General features: G+C 45.3%; 1 protein-coding gene across 2 annotated transcripts; it reads left to right on the plus strand.

The window, feature by feature from the left end:
• Positions 1-6274: 6274 nt before the first annotated feature.
• LOC119340124 (HIPL1 protein-like) lies at positions 6275-9256 on the plus strand. Of its 2 annotated transcripts, XM_037612030.1 has the most exons (7): positions 6275-6446; positions 6529-6686; positions 6776-7540; positions 7623-7839; positions 8098-8267; positions 8346-8587; positions 8715-9114. In XM_037612030.1, the coding sequence occupies exons 1-7, from the start codon at positions 6344-6346 to the stop codon at positions 9112-9114; spliced, it is 2055 nt and encodes a 684-aa protein (XP_037467927.1). In that variant the 5' UTR covers positions 6275-6343. The 2 variants fall into 2 exon arrangements, with proteins under 2 accessions (XP_037467927.1, XP_037467925.1); XM_037612028.1 differs by having other exon boundaries at positions 6420-6686; positions 8715-9256.
• Positions 9257-21446: the final 12190 nt, after the last annotated feature.

Raw genomic sequence — 21446 nt, forward strand, 5'->3', positions numbered from 1 at the left:
TATTTAAAGCATACTTCATCTATTTCCCTTCTTTCATTAGTAAACATATCATTTTCATGGTCTAGCAAATATTGTTCTAAAGAATCATTAGGAGGGACGGTAATAGAAGCAAGACCGATTGTTTCATCTTTACTAGGAAATTCTTTATCATGGGGTTGTCTATGAAATTTAGCAAAATTAAAATCATGAGACATGTCCCCTAAACCAACAGTAACAACATCCTTTTCGCAATCTATCTTAGCATTAACAGTATTCAAGAAGGGTCTACCAAATATAATGGGACAAAAGTCATCTTGTGGGGAACCAAGAACAAGAAAATCTGTAGGATATTTAACTTTCCCACATAAGACTTCAACATCTCTAACAATCCCAGTTGGTAAAATAGTATCTCTATTGGCAAGCTTAATAGTAACATCAATACCTTCTATTTCAGCAGGTGCAATATCATGCATAATTTCTTCGTATAAGGAATGAGGTATTGCACTCGCACTAGCACCCATATCACATAAGCCATGATAACAATGATCTCCTATTTTAATAGGAACAACAGGCATACCGACAGCAGATCTATGTTTATTTTTAGTATCGGGTCTAGCAATTCTAGTAGCTTCATCACAGAAGTAAATAACATGCCCATCAATATTATCGACCAAGAGATCTTTAACCATAGAAATACTAGGTTCAACTTTAATTTTCTCAGGGGGTGTAGGTTTTCTAACATTACTTTTACGAACCACAGTTGAAGCTTTAGCATGATCCTTTATTCTAACAGGGAAAGGTGGTTTCTCAATATAAGTGGTAGGAACAATAGGATCAACATTGTAAGTGATAGTCTTTTCTTCAACTTTAATAGGTTCTACTACTTTTACTTCAATGCGAGGATGATATTTAAACCACTTCTCCTTAGGGAGATCAACATGAGTAGCAAATGATTCACAGAAAGAAGCTACTATCTCAGAGTCAAGTCCATATTTAGTGCTAAATTCACGAAAAGCATCGGTATCCATAAAGGATTTAACACAATCAAACTTAGGTGTTATACCTGACTCCTTACCTTCGTCGAGTTCCCAATATTCAGAGTTGAATTAAATTCTTTCCAATAAATCCCATCTGAATTCAATAGTCTTCATCATAAAAGAACCGGTACAAGAAGTATCGAGCATGGAGCGATTACTGAGAGAAAGCCGAGCATAAATTTTTTGAATAATAATTTCTCTTGAGTGCTCATGATTGGGGCATGAATATAACATTGACTTAAGCCTCCCCCAAGTTTGAGCGATACTTTCTCCTTCGCGAGGCCAAAAATTATATATATAATTACAATCATGATGAACCAAATGCATAGGATAAAACTTCTGATGACATTCTAATTTCAATCGGTTGTAGTTCCATGATCCAATATCATCACATAGCCTAAACCATGTCAATGCCTTTCCCTTCAAAGATAAAGGGAAGACCTTCTTCTTGATAACATCCTCGGGCATACCTGCAAGCTTAAATAATCCACAAACTTCGTCCACATAGATTAGGTGCATATCAGGATGTAATGTTCCATCTCATGTAAAAGGATTAGCTAGCAGTTTCTCTATCATACCCGAAGGAATTTCAAAGTAAATATTTTCAGTAGGTTCAGTAGGTTGAGGAGCAACTATTTTCTCTTCTGGTCGGGGTGAAGATACCCCGAACAAGCCCTCAAAGGATTATTTTCCATAGTAACAAGTGACAGTAAATTTCAGCACACTATATAAGTATTTTTCCTTACCAAATTCGACCTACCAAAGGTGCTTCACTCCCCGGCAACGGCGCCAGAAAAGAGTCTTGATGACCCACAAGTATAGGGGATCTATCGTAGTCCTTTCAATAAGTAAGAGTGTCGAACCCAACGAGGAGCAGAAGGAAATGACAAGCGATTTTCAGTAAGGTATTCTCTACAAGCATTGAAATTATCGGTAACAGATAGTTTTGTGATAAGGTAATTCGTAACGGGTAACAAGTAAGAAAAGTAACAAGGTGCAGCAAGGTAGCCCAATCCTTTTTGTAGCAAAGGACAAGCCTAGACAAACTCTTATATAAAGCAAAGTGCTCCCGAGGACACATGGGAATTATCGTCAAGCTAGTTTTCATCATGCTCATATGATTCGTGTTTGTTACTTTTGATAATTTGATATGTGGGTGGACTGGTGCTTGGGTACTGCCCTTCCTTGGACAAGCATCCCACTTATGATTAACCCCTCCTGCAAGCATCCGCAACTACTAAAGAAGAATTAAGGTAAACCTAACCAAAGCATGAAACATATGGATCCAAATCAGCCCCTTACAAAGCAACACATAAACTAGGGTTTGAGCTTCTGTCACTCTAGCAACTCATCATGTACTTATTACTTACCAATGCCTTCCCCTAGGCCCAAACAATGGTGAAGTGTCATGTAGTCGACGTTCACATAACACCACTAGAGGAAAGACAACATACATCCATCAAAATATCGAACGAATACCAAATTCACATGACTACTTATAACAAGACTTCTCTCATGTTCTCAGGAACAAACATAACTACTCACAAATCATATTCATGTTCATAATCAGAGGGGTATTAATATGCATAAAGGATCTGAACATATGATCTTCCACCGAATAAACCAACTAGCATCAACTACAAGGAGTAATCAACACTACTAGCAACCCACAGGTACCAATCTGAGGTTTTGAGACAAAGATCGGATACAAGAGATGAACTAGGGTTTGAGAGGAGATGGTGCTGGTGAAGATGTTGATGGAGATTGACCCCATCTCGATGAGAGGATCGATTGTGATGACGATGGCGACGATTTCCCCCTCCCGGAGGCATGTTTCCCTGGTAGAACAGCTCTGCCGGAGCCCTAGATTGGTTCCGCCTCGAGATGGCGGCGCTTTGTTCCGCAAGCTTCCTTATGATTTTTTCCAGGGCAAAATACACCATATACCAGAAGATGAGCATCGGGGGGCTGCCAGGTGGCCCACGAGGCAGGGGGCGCGCCCAGGGGGGTAGGGCGCGCCCTCCACCCTAGTGGACAGTGGGTGGCCCCCCTATGGTGCTTTCTTCGCCCAATAGTTTTAATATATTCCAAAACTGACTTTTGTAGAGTTTCAGGACTTTTGGAGTTTGCATAATAGGTCTCTAATATTTGCCCCTTTTTTCCAGCCCAGAATTCCAGCTGCCGGCATTCTCCCTCTTAATGTAAACCTTGTAAAATAAGAGAAAAGGCATAAGTATTGTGACATAATGTGTAGTAACAACCCATAATGCAATAAATATCAATATAAAAGCATGATGCAAAGTGGACGTATCAAACTCCCGAATATCGGAGGAACACCTTGTGTGCTATCAAACGTCACAACATAACTGGGTGATTATAAAGATGCTCTACAGGTGTCTACAAAGGTGTTTGTTGGGTTGGCATAGATCGAGATTAGGATTTGTCACTCCGTGTATCGGAGAGGTATCTCTGGGCCCTCTCGGTAATGCTCATCACTATAAGCCTTGCAAGCAATGTGACTAATGAGTTAGTTACGGGATAATGCATTACGGAACGAGTAAAGAGACTTGCCGGTAACGAGATTGAACTAGGTATGAAGATACCGACGACCGAATCTCGAGCAAGTAACATACCGATGACAAAGGGAACAACGTATGTTGTTATGCGGTTTGACCGATAAAGATCTTCATAGAATATGTAGGAACCAATATGAGCATCCAGGTTCCGCTATTGGTTGTTGATTGGAGATGTGTCTCGATCATGTCTACATATTTCTTGAATCCGTAGGGTCCGCACGCTTAACGTTCAACGACAATTTGTATTATGAGTTATGTGTTTTGGTGACCAAAGTTTCTTCAGAGTCCCGAATGAGATCACAGACATGACGAGGAGTCTCGAAATGGTCGAGATATGAAGATTGATATATTGGAAGGTTGCATTCGGATACCGGAATGGTCTCAGGAAGTTTCGGATGATTTTCGGAGTACCGGGAGGTTACCGGAACCCCCTGGAGACTAATGGGCCAACATGGGCCATAGGGGAGAGAGACGGGAGCCCACAAGGGGAGCCCCCCCCCCCCATGGGCAGTCCAAATTGGACTAGGGGAGGGGTGGCGCCCCCTTTCCCTCTCCTACTCCCTCTCCCTTCCCCCCTTTGCCTCTCTGGAATAGGAAAGGGGAATCCTACTAGGACTGGGAGTCCTAGTAGGACTCCCCCCTTGGCACGCCCCCTATAGGCCGGCCGCCCCTCCTCTCCTCCTTTATATACGGGGGCAAGGGGGCACCCCAAAGGAACAACATTGTCTTAGCCATGTGCGGTGCCCCCTTCCACCATTTACTCCTCCAATAGTATCATCATAGTCCTTAGGCAAAGCCCTGCACGGATCACATCATCATGTCATTGTGCTGACAAAACTCTCCCTCGACTCTCTACTGGATCAAGAGTTCGAGGGACGTTATCGAGCTGAACGTGTGCTGAACTCGGAGGTGCCATACGTTCGGTGCTAGATCGGTTGGATCGTGAAGACGTTCGATTATATTAACCGCGTTAACATAACGCTTCTGCTTTCGGTCTACGAGGGTACGTGGACACACTCTCCCCCTCTCATTGCTATGCATCTCCGAGATATATCTTGCGTGAACATAGGAATTTTTTTGAAATTGCATGGTACGTTCCCCAATAGGCCGCGCCACCTCCACGGTTCACACCCCAGCGCAACGACCACGAGGCTCGCCCGTCCATGTTCGACATAGCCGGCACGGTGGAATCTAGAGAAAAAAAGTAGGGCATGGGACGTGGGCACGTCTTGGGTCCCAAGTAGGTTGTGCCCCACATCCTATTCTTTGCCTCCAGCAACTTCACTTTCCTAGGCTCAAGGACGGTGAGTTTGCCGGACATGGAGAAGTCACGATGTGTGACAGGGACACCGCCACGGCCGACAAACATTTAGACTAGGTTACGAAGTGATGTTCACTTTTGTTTAGTTGAAATGTGTCGACAATATAATGAATTTGGTCCCGTTTTAATGAAAATCGTACATTTGCATTAATTTCGTTCGGATTGTTTAAATTTCATTTGGAATGTGTGCCGGCGTTTGATGTCTAGGGTTGGATGGCCGGCTCCATATAAGGCTGGCCATAGTGGTGGTATCTTAGCTTATATCATGCACTCGGGAATAGCAAACATGTGGCAGAGAATTAAAGAAAAGGGGGGGGGGGTAGAGTAACACAGGTAGATACAGTATCATGTTAAATGTTATATTACTTTGTATCATGCATGACAATATATATGATCATCTATTATACTACTACTCTCTGATACTGTGCACTATGAATATAGTATTGTACAGTAGTATCATGTGCATGATACTGGTATATGATACTCCCCACTATGAGGCCACTTCCAATGCATAAATGCTTAGATAAGGTGCTAACCATATTAAAAAGTTTAGCAATATCCACAATGAATAGGTGTTTCACTTGTTGATGCTAAGCTCCCCTCATTTAATGCTTTAGCAACTAAACTATTTCATGCATTGGTGGATTTTTTTTATTTAATTTCTTTTGCCTAAGTTCATGTGCTTGGCATTGGTTCTTCTTGGGTCATCAAACTCACATCTCCTCTTTATTACCCATTCACATCAGATTGTTTGCCTACATGACAGCCTTAGCATATGTACAAGATGTAGCTTTGGGGAGGGCCTGAGTAGCCTAACTATACGCGCGGGTACCGAGTCCATTTTAGGGATCCGTGTTGGAGATGCGCTCATAAACTATCTTGGTGATTTTTTTTAATGACACCCTATAACGTAATGGTCCGCCACTAGGCCCAACCGCCGATTCGCTCAGTTCGAACGTGGTTCACACGTATATAAATTGGATTTTAGTTAGTAAAACTCACACACATAATTAGTTAGCCGAGTTAGTTGTTTGATTCAACCCTCATCCAAAATAATATGGGAACGTTCGTCCTTTAGCTTTATCGTTTAATTTAATTTAATCCATCATTGCAGTTTATGCTAATGCTCATCTCACATGATTCCTTTTGGATGGCCCATATATATATATATATATATATAGTAGTTGTCATTATCCATCATGTGGTCCGTTGATTGTCTTGCTAATCCCATTGTTTGGTCGGCTGAAAAAAAATCCCATTATTTTGTCAACGCCTGCCTCCTCAATCCTCCATTATCCAGCATGTCGTCCATTGATTGCCTTGCTAATTCCAATCTTTGGTCAACTCCTGCCTCCTCAGGCCTCAATAAAGTCGTCGGCCCCATTTCTGACCTGAGCAAGTTCCCACCTTCTCCTCCTTCCCGAGGCACCATGAGGTCGTCGTCGATGGCGACCGCGATACTATCCATCGCCGCCGTTGTCCTCCTCCTCGCCGTCCAGGACAGCCATGGCGCGAAACTGTGCATGGACTCGAGTATGCCGTCGATTTCTTGCAGCTTCTTTGTGTTGTTTCTTCGAGCAGTTTGTGATTATTATGCTTCGATCATGTCGAACAGCGTTCCCGAGGGCGGTCAACGGATCCCTTTCCTTCTGCGGCTACAACGGCACTGCTTGCTGCAACACGACGGACGACGCCGCTGTCCGGAGGCAGTTTGCCGCAATGAACATCTCAGGCACGCCGTGCGGCGACCTCGTCAAGTCCATCCTTTGCGCGGTATGGTTTCCTGCTCACTCGCTGGATTGAATTACCATGTGCACGGAAGGCTCTGCCACTGAGACAATGGGGATATGTTGGTGTTGCAGAGATGCAACCCGTACGCCGGCGAGCTCTTCACCGTCGGGACAAGCCCTCGGACGGTGCCACTGCTATGCAACAGCACCGGCGTGTCGAGCCGTGTCAGCGGCGTGGCCGCGGCGACGGGGTACTGCGCAAAGGTGTGGGATACCTGCAAGGACGTGTCCATCCAGGGGTCCCCGTTCCAGTCGCCCAAGGGCGGCGCATCGGCGCCGAAGCTCGCCGAGGTGTGGGAGTCAGAGGGCGACTTCTGCGGGGCGCTGGGCGGCGAGTCCATCTGCTTCGACGGTGAGGCCGCGGCGTTCAATGCGACCCGCGTCGCGCCGCCGGTGAACGGTATGTGTCTGGAGCGCGTCAGCAACGGCTCGTACCTCAACATGGCGGCGCACCCGGATGGCTCCAACCGCGTGTTCCTCAGCAACCAGGCCGGCAAGGTATTCCTTGCCACCGTGCCGCCGCAGGGCTCCGGCAAGCCGCTGGAGCTGGACGTGGCCAACCCGTTCCTTGACATCACCGACGAGGTGCATTTCGACAACGAGTTTGGCCTCCTCGGCATGGCCTTCCACCCGGACTTCGCGAAGAACGGACGGTTCTTCGTCTCCTACAGCTGCGACAAAACGCAATCGGCATCGTGCTCCGGCAGGTGCGCCTGCAACTCCGACATCGGCTGCGACCCGTCCAAGCTCGGCGCCGACAACGGCGCGCAGCCGTGCCAGTACCAGAGCGTGATCGCCGAGTACACCGCCAATTCGTCCTCCGGCTCGCCTTCGAAGGTACGTACGCCATCATGTCAATTCTTGTCCGGCGATGTGTGTGTTTGCTTCTGTGCTGATGCGCGGCCGTTTGTTGCCTCAGGCGACCTCTGCGAACCCGACAGAGGCGAGGCGGATCATGACGCTCGGGCTGCCGTTCACGACCCATCACGGTGGGCAGATCCTCTTCAGCCCGGGAGACGGCTATATGTACTTCATGATGGGCGACGGCGGCAGCGTCGGCGACCCGTGGAACTTCGCGCAGAACAAGGGGACCCTGCTCGGGAAGATCATCCGGATCGACGTCAACAACATGCCAAGTAAGGCAACTAAAACTCAAATTACTTTATATAAATAATAAATGTAATTCATCCAGTTTGAAAGTCATCAGGTTTTTTTTGTTGAAAAAGAACATGAATATAGCAATTGAAACTGTGACCAAGAGTGATTTTGAACTGAAACCCATCAGTACCACTTTTGTTTATATTTGATGGCAACTGTGTATAGTTCACATTTATATTCAAATTCAAACGGTCAGAGTGCCCAATTTTTCATATACAAATTTCTACTACGTGCAGCTGGTAACAGCACTCCCAGTTGGGGCAACTATGGTATCCCCAAGGACAACCCATTCTCCGCGGACCCCAAGTTCGCGCCGGAGGTCTTCGCCATGGGCTTCAAGAACCCGTGGCGTTGCAGCTTCGACTCCACGAAGCCCTCCTACTTCTTCTGCGCCGACGTTGGCCAGGTAACCTCTCGCATCCCCATGCTTTTATGACCACAATCGTGTTACTAATTTCGTGACGAAATCCGCGTGAGTTTGCAGTCTTTGTATGAGGAAGTCGACCTAGTGGTGAATGGCGGGAACTACGGGTGGCGCGTGTTCGAGGGCCCCCAGTCGTACCCGGCGTTGTCAACTCCCGGTGGGAACACCTCGGTCGACTCCATCAACGCCATAATGCCGGTCATGGGTTACGCCCACAACACCGTCAACAACAACGTTGGCTCTGCCTCCATCATCGGCGGCTACGTCTACCGCTCCATGACCAACCCGTGCCTCAACGGCAGGTAATAATCACAGCCCTCGACCGATTTCATTCACCACCTCATTTTGTTCTTGCTTTCATGGCATAATTTGTGATTGTGACAAGCGTGTGCATTGTGTTAATTTCATCTTATCCTTGCGTGTGTGTAGGTACATTTACGCGGACCTGTATGCGCAGTCCATGTGGTCGGGGATCGAGACGCCAGAGAACAGTGGGGTGTACAATGTGACGCCACTGACATTCGACTGCTCCAAGACGTCACCGATCCCGTGCGACGTCGCGGCCAAGAGCCCGCTGCCGTCGTTGGGCTACATCTTCTCCTTCGGCGAGGACAACGCCAAGGACTTATACTTGCTCACCAGTAAGGGAGTGTACAGGGTGGTCGACCCCAGCAGTTGCAACTACGCATGCCCAATCAAGAGCTCCACGCAAGAAGGGGTGCCCCCGCCTACCTCGTCGCCAAGCTCGGCATTCAATGCACAAGCTTTCACCCTACCAACAACGATGTTGACAGGAGTGTTAGTTGTGTTGCTGAGCTTGGGCTTTTGAGAAGAACTATTTGTTTTCAGTTCAGAATGGTTTGCAAAGTTGCCATATGGTTGTGGTGTTTTGATGTTGTATATTTTGGGTACTCTCTCTATGTGTGCAATCGTGTAAATTTTTAAATTGTATTTATCCAATTATGAGTCAAGTATTGCGCGAAATGGATTGAATTAGGGCCCAATTGCGCAAAAATTGCTTCTTCATTATTGTAAAGGAAAATGGTGTAATCCTCGGACGGTGGGATTATTTTCACCGAGAGTTTAGTAAAACTCTGAGCAGATGATACACACCTGGGTTCCAAACGTAGCACATCTTTTTTTAGGGACAAGCATAGCACATCTTGGTTAACCCTTCAACACAAAGTGAGGACGAAAGTGTAAGTGAGTTGATATGTGAAGGTCTCAGATTTTGACTCTAGTTAACCATTTTTACACGAAGCAAGTGAGAGCATCTACAACAACGATTGGCTAACATTGATCTCCCAACGTCCGCGGGCATACCGGTCAGTGACCGAGCCTGTCCATTTTGGCCCTCCATTTTATGCATGTATGTAACCATGTCGCGTACATCCTCCTCAAATTGCCTGATCAAATGCATGTGATTGGCGGAGATGGAGAGAGAAATAGAAAAGAAAGAGAAAAGATGATCCGGGGTGGGCTGCATCCTACGTGGAGGGTTGTCCGGACACATCCGAACATCCTCGTATCCTCCCCATATTTGGTATGGATATGGGGATTTCAAGACAGCCCGATCATATGGGGAAAAAGTGGGGAGTCCGGTTGGGTGTCTTTTTCTCTTCTCTCTCCTGTCCGGGCAATAGTGCTCGGGTAGTGTCCAGACAATCTGATGCGACATTAGGGGGTTCCAATTGTAGATGTTGTGAGTGGTGGTGCAAAATACCGCTAGATCCCTTGCTAGGGGTCCAAGCGCAGCTGGAAATCTCGGACCAGATGTCGCACAAAGGTTTTACCCAAGTTCGTGCCTCTGTGGAGTAATACCCTACATCCTGCTTGCTTTGATTGTTCATGGTGAAGGGATACCTCGTGGGGTTACCTGTTGGGGAACGTAGTAATTTCAAAAAAAAATCCTACACACACGCAAGTTCTATCTATGTGATGCATAGCAACGAGAAGGGGAGTGTATCTTCCTACCCTTGAAGATTGCTAAGCGGAAGCGTTTATCAACGCGGTTGATGTAGTCGTACACCTTCACGATCCGCACCGATCAAGTATCGAACGTACGGCACCTCCGCATTCAGCACACGTTCAGCTCGATGACATCCTCGCCTTCTTGATCCAGCAAGACGGGCGAAGTAGTAGATGAGTTCCGGCAGCACGACGGCGTGGTGACGGTGTTGGTGAAGAACAATCTCCGTAGGGCTTCGCCTAAGCACTACGGAAACTATGACGGAGGATACACTAGAGGGGACGGGGTTGCCAGCACACGGCTTGGTGTTTCTTGATGTGTCTTTGGAGCTAGCACTGCCCCTCTATTTATATGTTGAGCCTTGGGGTTGAAACTTGGAGTAAAAGCCTCCACAAAGTCGCTTTCACCCGAAAGGCAAGAGTCCTTCTCGGACTCCAGGGCCAGACGCCAGGGTTCTCGGCGTACGCCAGGGACCCTGGCGTCTGGCCCCTGGACTCCGCAAAACTTCCTTTTGCGCTTTCCAAAAACCTTGTGGGCTTTCCCCTTTGGCCCAAATAAAGTGTTCTCGTACCCAAACATTTTGGGAAACATCCAGAACCCCTTCCAGTGAATTCGGGAACCTTTCCGGAGACCAAACACTATTATCCCATATATCAATCTTTATCTCCGAACCATTCCGGAGTTCCTCGTCATGTCCGTGATCATATCCGGTACTCCGAACAACATTCGGTCACCAACATACATAACTCATATGATACTATATCGTCAACGAACGTTAAGCGTGCGGACCATACGGGTTCGAGAACTATGTAGACATGACCGAGACACTTCTCTGGTCAATAACCAATAGCGGAACCCAGATGCCCATATTGGCTCCTACATATTCTACGAAGATCTTTATCGGTCGAACCGCATAACAACATACATTGTTCCCTTTGTCATCGGTATGTTACTTGCCGAGATTCGATCGTCAGTATCATCATACCTAGTTCAATCTCATTACCGACAAGTCTCTTTACTCGTTCGGTAATACTTCATCCCGCAACTAACTTATTAGTCAGAATGCTTGCAAGGATTATAACGATGAGTATTACCGAGAGGGCCCAGAGATACATCTCCGACAATCGGAGTGACAAATCCTAATCTCGAAATACGCCAACTCAACAAGTACCTTCGGAGACACCTGTAGAGCTCCTTTATAATCACCCAGTTACGTTGTGACGTTTGGTAGCACACAAAGTGTTCCTCCGATAAACAGGAGTTGCATAATCTCATAGTCATAGGAACATGTATAAGTCATGAGGAAATCAATAGCAATATACTAAACGATCAAGTGCTAAGCTAACAGAATGGGTCAAGTCAATCACATCATTCTCCTAATGATGTGATCCCGTTAATCAAATGACAACTTATGTCTATGGCTAGGAAACTCAACCATCTTTGATTAACGAGCTAGTCAAGTAGAGGCATACTAGTGACATTATGTTTGTCTATGTATTCACACATATACTAAGTTTCCAGCTAATACAATTCTAGCATGAATAGTAAACATTTATCATGAAATAAGGAAATAAATAATAACTTTATTATTGCCTCTAGGGCATATTTCCTGCAGTCTCCCACTTGTACTAGAGTCAATAATCTAGTTCACATCACCATGTGATTTAACACCAATATTCACATCTGTATGTGATTAATACCCATAGTTGACATTGTCATGTGATCAACACCCAAAGGGTTTACTAGAGTCAGTAATCTAGTTCACATCGCTATGCGATTAACACCCAAAGAGTACTAAGGTATGATCACGTTTTGCTCGTGAGAGAAGTTTAGTCAACGGGTCTGTCACATTCGGAGCCGTATGTGTTTTGCAAATATTCTATGTCTACAATGCTCTGCACAGAGCTACTCTAGCTAATTGCTCCCACTTTCAATATGTATCCAGATTGAGACTTAGAGTCATCTGGATTGGTGTAAAAGCTTGCACCAATGTAACTCTTTACGACGAGCTATTTTATCACCTCCATAATCGAAAAATATTTCCTTAGTCCTCACTAAGGATATTCTTGACCGCTGTCCAGTGATCTACTCTTAGATCAAAATTGTACTCCCTTGCCAAACTCAGAGCAAGGTATACAATAGGTCTGGTACACAGCATAGCATACTTTATAAAACATATGACTGAGGCATAGGGAATGACTTTTCATTCTCTTTCTATTTTCGGCCAAAGTCGGGTTTTGAGTCTTACTCAACTTCACACCTTGCAACACAGGCAAGAACTCCTTCTTTGACTGTTCCATTTTGAATTACTTCAAAATCTTATCAAGGCATGTACTCATTGAAAAATCTTATCAAGCGTCTTGATCTATCTCTATAGATCTTGATGCTCAATGTGTAAGCAGCTTCACCGAGGTATTTCTTTGAAAAACTCCTTTCAAATACTCCTTTATGCTTTCGAGAAGATTCTACATTATTTTTGTTCAACAATATGTCATTCACATATACTTTATCAGAAATGTTGTAGTGCTCCCACTCACTTTCCTGTAAATATAGGCTTCACCGCAAGTCTGTATAAAACTATATGCTTTGATCAACTCATCAAAGCATATATTCCAACTCTGAGATGCTTGCACCAGTCCATAGATGGATCACTGGAGCTTGTACACTTTGTTAGCACCTTTAGGATTGACAAAACCTTCTGGTTGTATCATATACAACTCTGCTTTAATAAATCCATTAAGGAATGCAGTTTTGACATCCATTTGCCAGATTTCAGAAAATGTGGCAATTGCTAACATGATTCGGACAGACTTAAGCATCAATACGAGTGAGAAAATCTAATCGTATTCAACACCTTGAACTTGTCGGAAAAAAATTTGCGACAAGTCGAGCTTTGTAGATAGTAACACTACTATTAGCGTCTGTCTTCCTCTTGAAGATCCATTTATACAATATGTCTTGCCGATCATCGGGCAACTCCACCAAAGTCCACACTTTGTTATCATACATGGATCCCATCTCAGATTTCATGGCCTCAAGCCATTTCACGGAATCTGGGCTCATCATCGCTTCCTCATAGTTCGTAGGTTTATCATGGTCTAGTAACATGGCTTCCATAATAGGATTACCGTACCACACTAGTGCGGACCGTACTCTGGAAGACCTACGAGGTTCTGTAGTAACTTAATTTGAAGTTTCATGATCATCATCATTAGCTTCCTCACTAATTGGTGTAGCAATCATTGGAACTGATTTCTATGATGAACTACTTTCCAATTTGGGAGAAGGTACAATTACCTTATCAAGCTCTACTTTCCTCCCACTCACTTCTTTCAAGAGAAACTCCTTCTCTAGAAATGATGAACTACTTTCCAATTTGGGAGAAGGTACAATTACCTTATCAAGCTCTACTTTCCTCCCACTCACTTCTTTCGAGAGAAACTCCTTCTCTAGAAAGGATCCATCTTAGCAACGAATGTCTTGCCTTCGGATCTGTGATAGAAGGTGTACCCAACAGTTTCCTTTGGGTATTCTATGAAGACGCACTTCTCCGATTTGGGTTTGAGCTTATCAGGTTGAAACTTTTTTCAAATAAGCATCGCAGCCCCAAACTTTAATAAATGACAACTTTGGTTTCTTACCAAACCACAGTTCATAAGGCGTCGTCTCAATGGATTTTGATGGTGCCCTATTTAAAATGAATGCAGATGTCTCTAATGCATAACCCTAAAACGATAGTGGTAAATTGGTAAGATACATCATAGATCGCACCATATCTAGTAAAGTACGATTATGACGTTCGGACACACCATTACACTGTGGTGTTCCGGGTGGCGTGAGTTGCGAAACTATTCCGCATTGTTTCAAAAGTAGACCAAACTCGTAACTCAAATATTCTCCTCCATGATCAGATCGTAGAAACTTTATTTTCTTGTTATGATGATTTTCCACTTCACGCTGAAATTCTTTGAACTTTTCAAATGTTTCAGACTTATGTTTCATTAAGTAGATATAGCCATATCTGCTCAAATCATCTGTGAAGGTCAGAAAATAACGATACCTGCCACAAGCATCAACACTCATTGGACCGTATACATCGGTATGTATTATTTCCAACAAGTCAGTAGCTCGTTCCATTGTTCCGGAGAACGGAGTTTTAGTCATCTTGCCTAAAAGGCACGGTTCACAAGCATCAAATGATTCATAACCAAGTGATTCCAAAAATCCATCTTTATGGAGTTTCTTCACGCGCTTTACACCAATATGACCCAAACGGCAGTGCCACAAATAAGTTGCACTATCATTATCAACTTTGCATCTTTTGGCATCAATATTATGAATATGTGTATCACTACGATCGAGATCCAACAAACTATTTTTATCGGGTGTATGGCCATCGAAGGTTTTATTCATGAAAGCAGAACAACAATTATTCTCTGATTTTAAATGAATAACCGTATTGCAATAAACATGATCAAATCATATTCATGCTCAACGCAAATGCCAAATAACATTTATTTAGGTTTAACACTAATCCCGAAAGTATAGGGAGTGTGCGATGATGATCATATCAATCTTGGAACCACTTCCAACACACATCATCACTTCACCCTCAACTAGTCTCTGTTTATTCTGTAACTCCTGTTTTGAGTTACTAATCTTAGCAACCGAACAAGTATCAAATACTCAGGGGCTACTATAAACACTAGTAAGGTACACATCAATAACCTGTATATCAAATATACCCTTGTTCACTTTGCCATCTTTCTTATCCACCAAATATTTGGAGTAGTTCCACTTCCAGTGACCATTTCCTTTGCAGTAGAAGCACTCAGTTTCAGGCTTTGGTCCAGCTTTGGGCTTCTTCACGGGAGTGACAACTTGCTTGCCATTCTACATGAATTTCCCTTTCTTTTCCCTTTATCCTTTTCTTGAAACTAGTGGTCTTGTTAATCATCAACACTTGATGCTTTTTCTTGATTTCTACCTTCATCGATTTCATCATCATGAAAAGCTCGGGAATCGTTTTTGTCATCGCTTGCATACTATAGTTCATCAAGAAGTTCCAGTAACTTGATGATGGTGACTTGAGAACTCTGTCAATCACTATCTTATCTGGAAGATTAACTCCCACTTGATCCAAGTGATTGTAGCACCCAGACATTCTGAGCACGTGCTCACTAGTTGAGCAATTCTCCTCCATCTTTTAGCTATAGAACTTATTGGAGACTTCATATCTCTCAACTCGGGTATTTGCTTGAAATATTAACTTCAACTCCTGGAACATCTCATATGGTCCATGACGTTCAAAACGTCTTTGAAGTCCCAATTCTAAGCCGTTAAGTATGGTGCACTAAACTATCAAGTAGTCATCATATTGAGCTAGCCAAACGTTCATAACTTCTGCATATGCTCCTGCAATAGGTCTGTCACCTAGCGGTGCATCAATGACATAATTCTTCTGTGCAGCAATGAGGATAAACCTCAGATCAAGGACCCAGTCCGCATCATTGCTATTGTCATCTTTCAACTTAGTTTTCTCTAGGAACATATATAAAACATAGGGAAGCAACAACAAGAGCTATTGATCTACAACATTATTTGCAAAATACTATCAGGACTAAGTTCATGATAAATTAAAGTTTAATTAATAATATTACTTAAGAACTCCCACTTAGATAGACATCCCTCTAATCATCTAAGTGATCACGTGATCCAAATAAACTAAACCATGTCCGATCATCACGTGAGATGGAGTAGTTTTCAATGGTGAACATCACTATGTTGATCATATTTACTATATGATTCACGCTCGACCTTTCGGTCTCTTGTGTTCCGAGGCCATATCTGCATATGCTAGGCTCGTCAAGTTTAACCTAAGTATTCTGCGTGTGCAAAACTGCCTTACACCCATTGTATTTGAACGTAGAGCTTATCACACCCGATCATCACGTGGTGTCTCGGCACGAAGAACTTTTGCAACGGTGCATACTCAGGGAGAACACTTATACCTTGAAATTTAGTGAGAGATCATCTTATAATGCTACCGTCAATCAAAGCAAAATAATATGTATAAAAGATAAACATCACATGCAATCAAAATATGTGACATGATATGGCCATCATCATCTTGTGCCTTTGATCTCCATCTCCAAAGCATCGTCATGATCTCCATCATCACTGGCATGACACCATGATCTCCATCATCTTGATCTATATCAATGTGTCGTCACATGGTCGTCTCGCCAACTATTGCTCTTACAACTATTGCTATCGCATAGCGATGAAGTAAAGCAATTATTTAGCGCTTGCATCTTATGCAATAAAGAGACAACCATAAGGCTTCTACCAGTTGCCGATAAATACAACAAAACATGATCATCTCATACAACAACTTATATCTCATCAAGTCTTGACCATATCACATCACAACATGCCCTGAAAAAACAAGTTAGACGTCCTCTACTTTGTTGTTGAAAGTTTTAAGTGGCTGCTACGGGCTGAGCAACAACCGTTCTTACCTACGCATCAAAACCACAACGATATTTCGTCAAGTTAGTGATGTTTTAACCTTTAACAAGGATCGGGCGTAGCCACACTCGGTTCAACTAAAGTTGGAGAAACTGACACCCGCCAGCCACCTGTGTGCAAACCACGTCGGTAGAACCAGTCTCGCGTAAGCATACGTATAATGTCGGTCCGGGCCGCTTCATCCAACAATACCGCTGAACCAAAGCATTACATGCTGGTAAGCAGTATGACTTGTATCGCCCACAACTCACTTGTGTTCTACTCGTGCATATAACGTCTACGCATAAACCTGGCTCGGATGCCACTGCTGAGGAACGTAGTAATTTCAAAAAAAATCCTACGCACACGCAAGATCTATCTATGAGAAGCATAGCAACGAGAGGGGGAGTGTATCTTCATACCCTTACAGATTGCTAAGCGGAAGCGTTTATCAACGTGGTTGATGTAGTCGCACACCTTCACGATCCGCCTCGATCAAGTACCGAACGTACGTCACCTCTACGTTCAGCACACGTTCAGCTTGATGACGTCCTCGCCTTCTTGATCCAGCAAGACGGGTGAAGTAATAGATGAGTTCCGGCAGCACGACGGCGTGGTGACGGTGTTGGTGAAGAACAATCTCCGCAGGGCTTCGCCTAAGCACTACGGAAACTATGACGGAGGATAAACTAGAGGGGACGGGGTTACCGGCACACGGCTTGGTGTTTCTTGATGTGTCTTTGGTGCTAGCCCTGCCCCTCTATTTATATGTTGAGCCTTGGGGTCAAAACTTGGAGTAAAAGCCTCCACAAAGTCGGTTTCACCTGAAAGGCAAGAGTCCTTCTCGGACTCCATGGCCAAATGCCAGGGTTCCCGGTGTACGCCAGGGACCCTAGTGTCTGGCCCCTGGACTCCGCAAAACTTCCTTTTGCACTTTCCAAAAACCTTGTGGGCTTTTCCCTTTGGCCCAAATAAAGTGTTCTCATACCCAAACATTTCGGGAAACATCCAGAACCCCTTCCAGTGAATTCCGGAACCCTTTCGAAGACCAAACACTATTATCCCATATATCAATCTTTATCTCTGAACTATTCCGGAGTTCCTCGTCATGTCCATGATCATATCCGGGACTCCGAACAACACTCGGTCACCAACATACATAACTCATACAATATTATATCGTCAACGAACATTAAGTGTGCGGACCCTACGGGTTCGAGAACTATGTAAACATGACCGAGACACTTCTCTGGTCAATAACCAATAGCGGAACCTGGATGCCCATATTGGCTCCTACATATTCTATGAAGATCTTTATCGGCCGAACCGCATAACAACATATGTTGTTCCCTTTGTCATCGGTATGTTACTTGCCCGAGATTCGATTGTCGGTATCATCATACCTAGTTCACTCTCGTTACCGGCAAGTCTCTTTACTCATTCCGTAATACTTCATCCCGCAACTGACTTATTAGTCACAATGCTTGCAAGGCTTATAGTGATGAGTATTATCGAGAGGGCCCAGAGATACCTCTCTGACAATCAGAGTGACAAATCCTAATCTCGAAATACGCCAACTCAACAAGTACCTTCGGAGACACCTGTAGAGCTCCTTTATAATCACCCAGTTACGTTGTGACGTTTGGTAGCACATAAAGTGTTCCTCCGGTAAACGGGAGTTGCATAATCTCATAGTCATAGGAACATGTATAAGTCATGAAGAAAGCAATAGAAATATACTAAACGATCAAGTGCTAAGCTAACGGAATGGGTCAAGTCAATCACATCATTCTCCTAATGATGTGATCCAGTTAATCAAATGACAACTTATGTCTATGTCTAGGAAACTCAACCATCTTTGATTAACGAGCTAGTAAAGTAGAGGCATACTAGTGACATTATGTTTGTCTATGTATTCACACATGTATTAAGTTTTCGGTTAATACAATTCTAGCATGAATAATAAACATTTATCATGAAATAAGGAAATAAATAATAACTTGATTATTGCCTCTAGGGCATATTTCCTTCATTACAATGGTGTTTGATGTTGCTACCGAGAGTTGCTATCTGAGATTCGATAGGAACAAAGGCTCCGTGACCTCCCCTTATATAGGTGGTGGAGGTCTAGGGTTTATAGAAAGGGCAGATGTAATCTCTCATACCGCCGCCCTTGCCTTCGAGGATAAGAAGGCCTTCGACACCCTCCTTAGGGGTTCACCCTTGTCATACCTCGGTGTCGTGGTTCTAAGTCTGACAGTAGAAAGGGGGGTAGGCAGGGAGAGGCAAGATCTTAGCTATGGCGAAGATGTACACACGAGGTTTACGAGTTCAAGCCCTTCTCGGAGGAAGTAATAGCCCTACGTCTCGGTGCCCTGAGGCGGTCGATTGGATTATGTGTGTTGAATTACAGAGGGTGCAAACCCTTGTGCCAGAGGAGGGGGGTGGCTTATATAGAGTGCGCTAGGACCCCAGCCCCACTCCATTACAAGGGAACTAATGTACATAAAGTAAGGGGCGTTACTGGTAACGCCAGCATTAAGTACTCTTAATGCTCACGAAGACTAAGGAGTAAATATCCGGCCGTTGCGTACTCTTCCGACTACTGGTCTTCGATATGGTCGAGTGACCTTCCTTGTGGTCGAGTGACGATAGGTAACGACCGTCGAGTGGTGTGACCGTCGAGTGGATTGCACTCGAGGTATGAGACTGGTGCTCTTCTGTTGACTCTTGGTCTTTCCATCTTCCAGGGTAGTGGCCTTGGGTAGGACGTATAGGTCGAGCCTATGACCCTACACCGGGTCTGTATCCTCGTCAGTAGCCCCCGAATGGATTAAGGTGTGAGAGGAAAGTAAGATAATGTTGGACATGTCCTGCATTTGGTGTCTCTGCGAGTGTTTCCTGCTAGACTGAACGCCTGCGTTGATACTGCGGAGTCGACTCGGTTGCCTTGATCCATTCAAAAAGTTGTTGATTGAACTGGTGGCCTCATGCGTCGAGTGTCATGTGGGAGCGTGAGATCTCGGGCGCGATTGCCCGCGGGGAATCCTGGATTTTGCGGGATACGAAATTTCGGGGGTGCGCGCGGGTTGGAGGGCGCCGAAAAAAGTGGGACCCGGATAAGCAGCGACACCTCAATTATTGCGCCACCTTTTTCGCCACGTTTGATGTGCACAACTGTAGCAGGATTTGATGAGATTGCCCAACCCCACGCATCAGTCACTCGAAAGTGAACCTTTATAAGGCGACGGGGCCGGGGAGCTTGCACTATGCACGCCTGCCTCTTCTTCTTTCTTCTCTGTTCCTCCGCCGTGCCAAGCGCCTCCACCTCCAACACCACCGCTTTCCCACCATGGTGAAGGACAAGATGGAAGCACTAGAGCGTGCCAAGAAGGCGACGGGGTGGCGAAGGGAAAGAAACCAAGCCGCGGATCGTCATAGCGCTCGGGGTTGCCGCCGGGCTAGATCCAAGGCAACTGGATCCGGTCTTCGATCTGGCACGAGGATCTGACCGAGCTGGGGGAGTCCGGGCTGATTGCAGTGGGGGCGGCAAGGCTGCCGAAGGGAGAGACGGAGCCACAACCTCAACTGGGTGAGTGTGTCTTACTCGCCACTCATGTCGACTAGGGCTTCTCGCTTCCTCCGCACCCTTTCTTCCGTGGGTTTTTGAACTTTTTCGAGGCACAGCTCCATCACTTTTCCCCCAATACCATCACGTATCTAGCCGCATTTGTGTCGATGTGCCAGAACTTCTTAGGGTGTCGACCGCACTGGGGTCTCTTCAAACATATCTTCACCATTCGTTCCCAGTCGATTAAAAAGGTGAAGTCGAGTGACTCGAAAACCCACGTTATCCAGATGTGCGGGGGCTTAGGTATCCAAAAGAGGAATAGGAGTGCTTTCCCTGCTGTGACCCTCCCTGAATCCGTTAGGGGTTGGCAATCGTCCTGGTTCCACTGTCAGGACGTTGCGACTCCAGGTCAGTCGATCGGTCTTCCTCCTTTTTCATTCGACCGTGTCCAGACTCCTGCTCCACTGAAGGTTACCACTGCTGAGACCATGGAGACGAGGATGTTAGTGGACCGAGTGGTCCAGCTCATCAATGATGGTGTCACTGGTCTGGACTTGCTAGAGGTGTTCCTCGCTCGGCGTATCCAGCCTCTCCAGGCCCGTGACCACCCGATGTGGTTGTACTCTGGACGGGGCAACACCACTCGGGTCCATCTAGAAGAAGTGTCGCTCGATACCGTGGCCTTGTGGTTGAAGGGCATCACGGGCAATCAAGTTAACCTTAGAGGATCCAGGCGAGTCATCCCTTTCGGAAGTGACAAGCCACCCGACAAGGTACATTCTCCGTTCCGACTGTTTTCCGTTTGTGTTCCGACTGCGCTCGGTGTTGGCTGACTCTTGTTTTGACCAATTTGCTTTGCAGGTATTCACTGAGATGTACTAAATGCCCAACAGTGAACAGACTTTGGCGCAGGACCAGGAGGGGGAGGACAGTGTGGAGGAGAGTGGTGAATGAGAGTCCCCGGGAGAGGAGGAGGAGGAAGAGAGCGAGGAGTCGGACGAGGAGGAAGAGGTCGACTCGCCGCCGTGCTCTGAGCGTCGATCCAAGAAGCAACACGGTCCATTCGGCGGTCGTGTGAAGAGTGCGGCTCCAAGCGCCACCACCCAGAAGC

The sequence above is a fragment of the Triticum dicoccoides genome, chromosome 7B (assembly GCF_002162155.2).
Source record: "Triticum dicoccoides isolate Atlit2015 ecotype Zavitan chromosome 7B, WEW_v2.0, whole genome shotgun sequence".
Classification (NCBI taxonomy): domain Eukaryota; kingdom Viridiplantae; phylum Streptophyta; class Magnoliopsida; order Poales; family Poaceae; genus Triticum; species Triticum dicoccoides.

Coding starts and splice junctions, on each gene's coding strand:
- LOC119340124 (XM_037612028.1), top strand. CDS start 6,420: ATGGCGCGAAACTGTGCATGGACTCGAGTATGCCGTCGATTTCTTGCA. Junction 7,840..8,097: donor CGACGTCAACAACATGCCAA/GTAAGGCAACTA, acceptor TACTACGTGCAG/CTGGTAACAGCACTCCCAGT. Junction 8,268..8,345: donor TCTGCGCCGACGTTGGCCAG/GTAACCTCTCGC, acceptor GTGAGTTTGCAG/TCTTTGTATGAGGAAGTCGA.